Raw genomic sequence first — 11,565 nt, forward strand, 5'->3', positions numbered from 1 at the left:
ACTTTGTATTCAGGAGACTTGAACCCTGGCTTTTCTCTACCTCAAAGGAAATGACCGAAGCCATGCTGCTAACTACTTATTATGGGCCCACTCCTTGTGCAGGTAGAATTCCCATTGCATGAAAAGGATTTAAGGTTCAGGGGTTTTGTGATTGTTTTTCCAGTGTTTCCAAATTGCTTTATGATTTGCTCCAATATTCCTGGACGTTAGGTGATTCTATCTGGCAGGTATTTCCCCTTCCTTCTAAATGATCCAACCTACATCTGCCATCCCCCATCACACCTCGCCCTCTCAGCATGACTCCCCAAATACAGGGGAACTTGGTGACTCCTCTGCTCAATCCCTCTGCAGGGCTGATGAATCGCATCTGGCCTGCTGACTGATACACTTCTTATCTCAGGAGTCTTTCACTTGCCTCTTATGAATCCTGATGTTTCTAGTGCCTCATTAACATTTATCTGCCTGAGCCCCCTGCTCCTTTCATCCTTTGTTGCTGAGAACTGGAACAAAGCAGATGTTGACCATGTCAGCCTCCTTCACAGTCCCTATTATGGGAGTTCTCTGTTCCCTTCCCCCAACAAATGGTAGTGCTTTTTCTGGTCCCTTATCAACTCTCCCGTGTAACCTTTCCCCTTGCCTCATTTACTCCTTGGCAGCCATCATTCATCCAGGCCATGGAACATCTCCTATTTGACAGATAGTGCTCACCAAGCAGTCTTTTCAAAGCAGTGCATTAATTATTCCCCTAGGAGGTAGGGAATTAACCAATTAGCCCCATTTTACTGATGAGGAAGCTGAGACACAGACAGATTAAGGGACTTGCCTAAGGTCACAGAGAAAGTCAATGGCAGAGTCAGCATTTGAGCTCAGGAGTGCCTGGTCCTTAAATTCCTATGCTCAGCCCCCTCTTTCCCCTCTCCACCCCTCCTTAAGGAAAACCCTGAGGTTTTTAAGTAACCTTTATTTCATTTCTTATAGCTGGACATTTTTGGCAAGGTGCTTTTGCACTCACCAGGCTGTATTCTGTATGTTCATAAGAGGAGATCTAGGGTAGGTTTGTAAGAACATTATCAGTGTAAGCGGAGTGCCTCTTTGCACGTGTATATGATGACAGTATCATTTAAGAGCCCATCCATAGTGCATACACCAGTGGCCTATTGTGGCTTATGGGTTTCCCTGCATAGCGTAATTAACAGAGCACATTCATGGTGCAATATGCATGGAATGTGGTTGTCAGGTTCATGTGGCATACTCATGTTCCTTTAGACAGGTTCTTGATACCATATGGGTTCTCCTGGATAGGGTGCACACTGTGTGTATCTTCAGAGCCTAACAAAGCTAGTACGGACCCAGGGGAACCCCCTCATTGCTAAGACCACAGTAATAACACAAAGGGCCACATTCTGCTCTCAATGACACCCGCGTAAATCTGGAGGCGCTCCACTGACTGCCCTGGAATTACTCTGGATTTGCACCAGTGAAGCCGAGGGCATGGTCCAACCTTTCTACATGGCAATGTGACCGAAGCCAGCACAGAGTTTGGAACAGAGCATCCACCGTGTGGTGGAGCAGGATGGTCCTTTCACAGCTATGAGACAAAGATACCCTCCTCTCAGCCCCCACCTTCCTCCTACCCACGATGGCTGCTGATGGCAGCAGCAGCAGTTCTCCTGGTGTTACCTGGGGCGGACGCAGCCCTTTCCACCCCTGTCTTAAGAAAAGAGCTCGCTCGAAACAAGGGGCTCCACGCACTGTGAGTCTGGGGGGCACACTGCCCATTTACCAGGAACCTGAGCTTGCTTAATATTTTCTCCTGGCTATCATGCCCTTGACACATGACTAGAAATCGCTTGTGGCTTGAGTTCACCAGCAATACAATCCTGCAGTGGATCAGTGTGTTTTCCCCCCTCTTAGGAAGCCATTGGCCCCACAGGCTGTTCTCTGGGCACCTCAGCACTAAGCCACAGGAAGAAGAAAGGAACTAAGGCCTGATGCCACCAGCCCTTCCCAACTCCTCTGAGAATCCTGCAGGATTCTGGATTCTGGCCCCATACAGGGCTACTGCTTTGCACAGACCCTCTGCACAGGGGTGAATTCAAAGAAATAGAACATAGGAAAGCAACATAAGAAATGATATGATGGGAACAAGATCCTGGCCCAATCCATAAATGGGTTGATACAGTTGTCATATTCTATGGTATCCTCCTTCCCCAGGTAACTACAGAGCTCTGTTTTGAAGCTGTTTACACAGCTTTCCCTGCTGCTTTCTTCCCTTGTTTGTTCCACAGAGCACAGATGCCATGATACATCTTACCTGGGGAGATAATGTACTTACCCCTCCCCCACCAAAAAAAACAAAACAAAACCCTCAGCATGCAGGATCAACATTAAATGGCCGGAACAGCAATTCCCTTCAGGCATCCTGTTAATTGAATGAAGGCCCAGTCCTGCACACCTCTACTCAGGTAGTCTTTATTCACCTGAGTAGTCTCCTTGACTTTCCTGTGACAAAGGGCTTTCAAGTAACAGGCTGTAAAACTGTCCCAGCAGCCCTTCCCATGACGTGGTACCCCATCACCCCATTGTCCCTCTGCACCTGAGCCTCACCTAACCATATGATCAGGGCCAAGCTCCTTTGGGGCATCCCGGCTTAAAGGTACCAGTTGGAGGTGTCTGATAAATAGCACACATTGTTAGCATTTTCCAGGGGATTTTGTGTTTTAAACCACTGGGATTAAATCTGAAAGGACCTACATTTAAGTAACAGTAAGTCTGTGCTGCCAACTGCAACAGATTGTGAGTTGAGGCTGACACTTTACTTACGCTACTGTTTAATTAACTTGATTAATTACTTAAAGTTTGTACAGTGCTTTGAAGATGCAAAGTGCTATGTAATTGCTGGGTATTGTTACTGTTATGATGGCCTAACCTGTATTTTGAAATGATGTTTTATTATAATAATGAAACCCAGAACTGCAGAAATACAATGCAGTGAGGAACGGTTCACACAAAGACACGTTTAGCTCGGCACCAAACAGCTAAATGGAAAAGGAACAAGAACTCCCAAGATACAGCTAAGTCTGATCCTACAATGACCTGTGTGCAGATGAGTGGCTGCAGGCCTCCATCTGCAGAGAGCTCAGGCCAGGATCAAGGCCTAAGACAACAATCACTAAGCACTACTCAGGCCAGGCCTGCACTGTGCACGCCCTGAGCGACAATCATACCAACCTATCCCCAGTGTAGACACTGGTATGCCGATGGGGGGGCTTCTCCCGTTGACATAAGCGACTGTCTCTCGCAGAGGTGGATTCATTACACAGACTGGAGAAGCTCTCTTGTCGACATAGTATCACATTCACTGAAGCACTCCAATGGCACAGCCTCACCGGTGCAGATTTTTAAGTGTAGACCTGCCCCCAGTGGGTGGGATTCACAAAGGTATTTAGAAAAAAGAAAAGGAGTACTTGTGGCATCCGATGAAGTGAGCTGTAGCTCACGAAAGCTTATGCTCAAATAAATTGGTTAGTCTCTAAGGTGCCACAAGTCCTCCTTTTCTTTTTGCGAATACAGACTAACACGGCTGCTACTCTGAAAGGTATTTAGGTGCCTAACTCCCACTGTGACACAGGGAGCAAGCAGATCAGGTGCTGGTACCATATCGCACATTTGCAGCAAATTCAATCTTAATACAAAGACCTTTCACAGTTTTTGTAAGTTACCGTAATACTCCTTGGGTGGGTGAGTTAAAGGGCCACCTTTACCAATGATGGCAGCAAGAGCAGCTCCATTATGTCCACTGCCTTGTGGGGGTGAATTTGCCCCTTAAATTCAATTTTAAATTGGAATCTGTTCTGGATGATTATTACTTGCCTGGTGCCAAAGACACGTTAACACTCCAGCATATGGACAATAGGGTCCAATTTTCCTTTGCCCTATGACCTCTTGGTGCTGCTTTCCCAGCATAAATGGGCCACAAAGTCAGCAGCTCTGCACACTAGGAGTACCCCTACACCCCCAGCTGTAGGCCATGCCTTTTCACAGCCTGGGGTGTAGGGGATATTCCAGGGGTACAGTTGGGGACAGGAACTCTGCTGCTGCCTGAAGCTACTCTAATTTAGCCTGGGGGACCAGGAAGGCCCATTGGACACCCCCAGAGTAAGCCGCCTTGGCCTTTAACCCCTTCCTGCACTGAGGGAGACCTCAGCTAGGCCAGAGAAGTGGCTCTAAGGTTCCTGTCCAGAAGACCTTGCAGTCTCAGGGCCCATTCGCAGCCGAGTGGCGTGTGGCCCCAGTGAAGGCCAGGCATTTCTTCCAGTAGCCAGCCCCCTGCAGCGTTCGCAGGCTCAGGCTCTAGATAACCTCTTTTTCTCTGGAGTGCCGAGGCGGGGAGGTTATTTGAAGGGGACACCTGTGGGGCACCGGGCACCACACGACCAAGCACGCCACGCTCTGTCGAGGGCGGCCAGGATTCGGTAGCAGGCGGGTGGGGTGGGAGACAGGGAGACCCCCCAGGCCCTGGCGAGCCACAGTGGCCTGGGTCACCAGAACCCTTCCCCCCCAGGAAAGAGGCTGATGCACGGGCAGGACAGCAAGGCAGCCTCTGCCTGCACGTTTCGTTATGAATCCACCCTGCATTGCTATGGCACTGAGCGTGGGCTCAAGCCTGGAAAGGAGCAGCCTGGGTACTGCACCCACAGGCAGCCAGGAGCAGCCCTCCCCCATCCCTCCTGCTTCTCTCTCTTTTTTTTTTTTTTCAAGAGGGGGGAAAAAAAAAAAAAAAACCCCTGCTGCAATGTGCAAAGCGGCTCGGGAGAGGCAGCGGCCCGGCCAATCAGAAGGGCTAGCTCCGAAAGTTGCCTTTTATGGCTAGGGCGCTACCGCTCTGGTCACATAAAACCCGGCTCGCAACGCGGGCTGGAGTCGCTGTGAGCTCCCTCTGCACGCGCCACATTCCCCCCCAGCCGGCTGAGCCGCCTCTCTTCGCCTAGGGTTTAAACTTGCAACTTCCTCCAGGTAAGGGAAGGGGGGCAGGAGCCCTCCTCAGAGCCGCTTTCCTTGGGGGGTGCGCAGAGGACGGGCTGGGTCTCTGAGGGCCCCCTTCTTAGCTAGAGGCGAGGGGGGACTCGATTTCACTACTCCTGCCCCATCGAAAAGCCCCCAAAGAGGGGCTGAATGCGGATGGCTTCCAGCTGAACGCTGCGGCTGTCTAATGCTGCCCCCCCCCCCCAAGGGAAAGCCCTTGGAATGCTGTTGTGGGGTTGCTTATTTTTCTTGCAAGACTTATGTAGGGGCTGCTCCTCTTCTGGGGAGAGGCTCGCTCTTGGTGTGCAAAGCTAAAGTGCACAAACCAAAATGGGAAGGGCTGAGCATGGAGGGGCGCGATCTTCCTTGTCCACGGCCATAGCTGGAAGTGGGGATGGACTGCATGGTGAGCTTGCACAAAGGGGGATGGATCCACGGATTCTTTTGCATGGCTGTGACCAGGGGAGGTTTGAAGGGGGGGGGGTGCGGTGGAGTTTGCCTCCAGTTAATCTGAGTTCGTGAGTGTAGAGTGTCTCTTGGCTTGCAGTGTCGCTGAGACGGCTCTGGGGCTGTAATCTGGTTTGCTTCCTTCGGTGCCTAAGAGGGATTTGGTGTTGGAAGAGAGGCTGGAGGAGGAAGGGAGTCTAAAGCTTTACATGGTTTAAGAAGGGGAGGGAAGTGGTGGGTTTGGTGCACCACTCTTGCTGCCCAAAAGAGGGGCTGGGGCGTGTGCTTCTCAGCCCCTTTTTCTCCCCAGGATTCGTCCAACCCCCTTTGAAAAGGGAGATCTGTTCGCTGCCCCATAGAGCTGGTAGGGTGTGACTCCAGAGCTGCTGCTTCCGGTGGCAGAAAGCCGGTACTCCTATTGTATCAGCTCAGCACATGCTGGGTGAGGGTGGGGGAGGCAGAGGGAGGATCCTCCCTGCACAGGATGGGGAGGGGGGAAAGCCATGAATCAGTCTCCCGGCCCAGAGGCGGGGAGGAGGGGGTCTCTTTGTCTTGTTGAAGGCACACTGGCTCTTTCTGAGAGGTGGCTGCCTCTTCTCTCTCCCCCTGCCTTGCACCACCCATCCATCCTATGCGGTGGTTACACTGGAGACTCCTTTTTCTTAAGGGGCTCTAAGGGGTGGGTGGATCTAGGAAAACTGATCTGAAACCTGATTCTGCTGAGGGCATTGTCCCTAGTGTCTGGGAAGGTGTGGGGTCCTGGTGGGTCTAGATGGCTAGTGTCTCTGGCCTTGGGGTGCAAATCAAGGGTTATTCTGCCTGAGAATAGGGGGAAGAGATGTGGATTTTTATTGCTAGTTTGGTTTAAAATGCATTTTTAAAAAAACGAGGGACTCATCCCTGCCAAGCCTTGCTTCCCTCCTCAGACAGTGGGGTGAAGGAAATAGGTTCCCAGAGCAACCTTGTTAGGTTGGTACAAGGGGTGGGGGCAGGCACAGGTGGGGAGAATCTGACTCTTCAGTTAACTGGTGGAGCTGCTGCTCTAAACCTGGCACTTTAGTCTCAGTGCTTACTGAGTTCTCCTTGCCAGAGTGTGTGTGAATTGCATAATAGCATTGTCTTAATCCTCTGTGGCATTGGCATCTTCATCAGTCTCTGAAGTGTAAAGGGTTTTGAGGCTGGTGGGGAACCTGCAATTAAACTTGGCCAGCTAATTAAATGTATATAAAGCAGGCTTCTTTCTTAGGGTTAGGTCAGTGGGAGACTATTTCAAAATGTATTTGTGAAAGCTAATGCAATTGTTTGCATGACTGGTCTAACTAGTCATAGAGCCAGTGTGCCCAACAGGGTGGGATCCAGGGACATGCTGCTTCTCTGAAGCAGGGTGTGGGTAACTTCCCCTTTTTAAACTGTTTCGGTTGTCCTCTTAACCCTGTGCTTCAGACACCCCTAGTGCTGGTACCAGGCACACTCCCTCTTGCAGGGAGTGGCCACAGCCATATGCCTCATTTGAAAAGGGAGGGGAGTGGCTTGTCTCCTTAATCAGTCCACCAAAAGCTGGCTCCATGCTGCACTGCTGGCTTCTTGCAAAGCTTGCTCTAACCATTGCCTTTTATGGTAATAATGTGAGACTAGAGCAGGGACTTCCTTTGTCCCAAATCTGTGCAAAGGCAAAATATGCAGTGCTTTGCACCCTCTAGTGGCTGAAAGGGAGAGTCCAGCAGCTTGCAAACAGGAAGCGAGAAAGGAAATGGGTGGCACAGAAGCAAATGGCTTAATCTTACTGCATGGGGTTTTCCTCCCAAACCATGAGACACTTGCTGCTATTACAAGTATTTTTTTCCAGAAACCCTGGAGCATAGGGAGACTTCAATAAACTAAAGGGCAACGTCTGTTACCCAGCTAATCAAGCTTACTGATGTTGTCTCCATTACTTTACAGTTCGCCATGGACGATGATATTGCTGCGCTCGTTGTTGACAACGGCTCCGGTATGTGCAAAGCCGGTTTTGCTGGGGATGATGCCCCTCGCGCTGTCTTTCCATCCATCGTTGGTCGCCCCAGACATCAGGTATGTAATGGAGTAGCACCTTGTCTGTCTTGTGCAATGAATCCTAAAGCTCAGAAGAAAACACTGCATAGTGTCTATGATCTCTATCCTCTCTCTGTACACACAGATGCATGGCTGTGTATGAGCAAAAAGAAATGACCTAGCTTGATTCATCTTACTGTCAGCCAGTAAAACTTCCCCTCTCTTCTGGGATGGGGAAGTTCTGTACCTATGGCCTGGCTTTCTAGGTCCTGTAACCTAAAGAGAACGCTAGCTGCCATGGCTGAGGAACAGGCCTGGGGTTTAGTCAGCCAGTGGATTGTCTTCAGAGTTGGTGGATCAAGTTTGACTAATCGGCTCTGACTTTTCTCTCTCCAGGGTGTGATGGTTGGTATGGGCCAGAAAGACAGCTACGTTGGTGATGAAGCCCAAAGTAAAAGAGGTATCCTGACCCTGAAATACCCCATCGAACACGGTATTGTCACCAACTGGGATGATATGGAGAAGATCTGGCACCACACCTTCTACAATGAACTCAGAGTTGCCCCTGAGGAGCACCCTGTGCTGCTCACAGAGGCTCCCCTGAACCCCAAGGCCAACAGAGAGAAGATGACACAGGTGTGTAAGATGGCTTTGGTCCCTCGTCTCCATCATTTGGCTCCAGCTGACTTGAGAGCCGCTGGCCAGCATTCCTCCCTTGCGTGCTTTCATCTTTTTTCCTTTGCCATTCTCTACAGGGTTTTCCTTTCCTGACCTGAGTCTTCTCTTTGCTGGATCTTGACAGGTTTTATTTGCTCTTCCTAAGCTGGTTTTTCCTCTTGCTGACTTTAAACTAGCAACTCATTTAACTGCTGTTTCTAACGTGACACTAACCCATTCACCTGCTCTGAGTGACTTCTGTTATATAGCTTTCTAGAGCTTGTGAGAAAGCTAAGATGTGGATAGCAACAGTTGCTGTGTTGCAGCTGCATTAGTCCATATTTTCCATTCCTCTTTCCAAGGTTTGAGCTTGGGTTGGTGGGTTTGCTGTGAGCTCAGAGCTGATTGGTACGGTCTCCCATTCCAGAAGACCAAATCCTGAGTCTGCAGGTGCCACACTCTGCAGCATAAGGACATTTGCATGACTTGCTGCAAACTGTTTCTTGTGAGTGCTGAGTGAGCCTCTTGGTCACATCCTGTCAACTTAACCTCTTTTCTTATGTCCACAGATCATGTTTGAGACCTTCAACACCCCAGCCATGTACGTAGCCATTCAGGCTGTGTTGTCCCTGTACGCCTCTGGTCGTACCACTGGTATTGTGATGGACTCTGGTGATGGTGTCACCCACACTGTGCCCATCTATGAAGGTTATGCCCTCCCCCACGCCATCCTCCGTCTGGATCTGGCTGGCCGTGATCTGACGGACTACCTCATGAAGATCCTGACAGAGAGAGGCTACAGTTTCACCACCACAGCCGAAAGGGAAATCGTGCGTGACATCAAGGAAAAGCTGTGCTACGTTGCTCTGGACTTCGAACAGGAGATGGCCACCGCTGCGTCTAGCTCTTCCCTGGAGAAGAGCTATGAACTCCCTGATGGTCAGGTGATCACCATTGGCAACGAGAGGTTCAGGTGCCCAGAAGCCCTCTTCCAGCCATCTTTCTTGGGTAAGTCTCCATCATGTAGGAGATGGTGGGATGGGCAAATTGTACCCACCAAGCTTTAGTGGTGAAGTCTCTCCTCCCCCTGAAGTGACTCTGAATGGCCCATAGCTTACCACACAATGGGTCTAGAATAATTGTAAGTGTTGTGAAGCCAAGCAAGAGATCTCTTCTTGGCTGAAAGGAGCACTTGCCTCTATCCAGTGCTGGATTCTGCATGATGTATGCTTGAGGCAGTCTTAGTGCATGCTAAATTACACTATTTTAGGTTGTGATTTGCTAGTTGGTATCTTACTGACCTTAGTACTGCCTCCTTCCTCCTAGGTATGGAATCCTGTGGCATCCATGAAACTACCTTCAACTCCATCATGAAATGCGATGTGGATATCCGTAAAGACCTGTACGCCAACACTGTGCTGTCTGGTGGTACCACCATGTACCCAGGCATTGCTGACAGAATGCAGAAGGAGATCACAGCCCTGGCACCTAGCACAATGAAAATTAAGGTATGTTGGAGACCCCAGAACTTATGCTCTCTGCTCATGTTCCAGCAGTGGGTGGGGTTGTCCTAATTAAGAGTTAAGTCCCTGGGATGAAAAGCCACAAGAGTTCAAATCATAGATATCTTAAATGGTATTTTGTTGACAGTGGTACCACAGTTTCTAGGGCAGGTGATGTTAGTACCACCATGTGAATAGTCTTCCTTGGCCAGAAGCACTGGTATGAATGGGCTGACAAAGAATACTGTTCCTAACTTGAACATATGTGGGATGTTGCCACTCAAACATTGTTCACCATTAATGCCATATGGTGGCAAAGTGAATTCAGGCTACTGTTGGTCTTTTAATGTGGCAAATGTAGTGGCTTGCAACAGGCCTGGTCTTAATCGTTATTTAGTGAACCAAAGGTTTTCATTAAGTTGCAGAAGCACTTAGGAAGGGGTGTGCCCTGTTGGATATCACCCAAACTGATCCAGCTCAAATAGCATCGGTGGTGGTGGTGGTTGGCAACTGATACAAGCATTTAACTTTCTTGTCTCCTACAGATCATTGCCCCCCCTGAGCGCAAGTACTCTGTCTGGATTGGTGGCTCCATCCTTGCCTCTCTGTCCACCTTCCAGCAGATGTGGATCAGCAAGCAGGAGTACGACGAATCCGGACCATCCATTGTCCACCGCAAATGCTTTTAAACCGGACTGTTACCACATCCCACCTTTGATAAAAACCCATAATTGCGCATAAAACAAGATGAGATTGGCATGGCTTTATTTGTTTTTTTTGGCGCTTGACTCAGGATTTAAAAACTGGAATGGTGAAGGTGACAGCAGCAGTCTTAACGTGTTGGCGCGAACGTCCCCAAAGTTCTACAATGCATCAGGACTTTGATTGTACATTTGTTTTTTAATAGTCATTCCAAATATTGCATAATGCATTGTTACAGGAAGTTACTTGCCTCTGTGGAGGCAGCAGCCCAGCTTGAAGGAACTAATAACCATAACTGGTGTTAGAGTAATGCTTGTCGGTAAATTATGTAACCCAACAAGTGTCTTTTTGTATCTGCCGCCTTAAAACAAAACACACTTGATCCTTCTTTGATTTTTGTCAAGCAAATGGGCTGTGTTCCCCAATTCTAGATGTGAATGAAGGCTTTACAGTGCCCCTTGAGAGTCCAATGAGAAGTGGTGCCAGTATGTGGGGGAGGGGAGGGGCTACCTGTACACTGACTTAAGACCAGTTCAAATAAAAGTGCACACAATAGAAGCTTGGCTGGTGTTGACTCTTTTCTCACTTCACTGCACACATGGATCATGTCCAGCTACTGGGTTTGGGGAGAACACCCATTCCCAGCTGGGGTGAGGTTGGGTGGGAAGGCAAGCTCAAGATGTGGTGCAGAGCTCAAACGCTGGCTGCACCTACTCCAGAGCCTACAGCAAGAGCAAGTCTCTCCTGGAACCTTCTCCGTTTCATTCCTTGGATCCTACCAAAGGCCAGTCCTGAGCCATTAGGTGCCACTGGGCTAAAGCAGGCAGACTTCACCAGGGGTGACCAGTTTGTCCTTAAACTGTGTATGCATCTCCTGTTCTGCTTCCACTTCCATGTGCTTGCTCCTAGAAGAATTCAAGCAGAGATGGCCAATACTACTGTTACAGTAAAATTAAAGCAAGCCTCCTCCTGGCACATTGTGGGGAGGAGGAAGAAGGGTGTGGGTAGGTCTGCTACAGCCAAAAAGCAGTAGAGGCATGTTGGTCACACTGAATTTCTCCTATTGTGCACTCAGATCTGTAAGGGGCAAAATAGTTTCCTTGTGGGGTTAAAGGGCTGCTTAAACCCAGCAGCCAGGAATGGACCAGATCTGACTTCATTTCCCTTCTGTTCACTACACTTCTCTCCACTTGCAACTCCC

At 49.3% G+C, this 11,565-nt stretch overlaps 1 protein-coding gene across 1 annotated transcript; it reads left to right on the forward strand.

Annotated features, from left to right (window-relative positions):
• The first annotated feature begins 4,858 nt into the window (after positions 1-4,858).
• On the forward strand, positions 4,859-10,922 carry ACTB (actin beta). The gene is made up of 6 exons (XM_074965151.1): positions 4,859-5,016; positions 7,414-7,542; positions 7,900-8,139; positions 8,730-9,168; positions 9,487-9,668; positions 10,208-10,922. The coding sequence occupies exons 2-6, from the start codon at positions 7,420-7,422 to the stop codon at positions 10,349-10,351; spliced, it is 1,128 nt and encodes a 375-aa protein (XP_074821252.1). The 5' UTR covers positions 4,859-5,016; positions 7,414-7,419; the 3' UTR covers positions 10,352-10,922.
• The last annotated feature ends 643 nt before the right edge of the window (positions 10,923-11,565 follow it).

Source organism: Natator depressus, chromosome 10 (genome assembly GCF_965152275.1).
Source record: "Natator depressus isolate rNatDep1 chromosome 10, rNatDep2.hap1, whole genome shotgun sequence".
Lineage (NCBI taxonomy): Eukaryota > Metazoa > Chordata > Testudines > Cheloniidae > Natator > Natator depressus.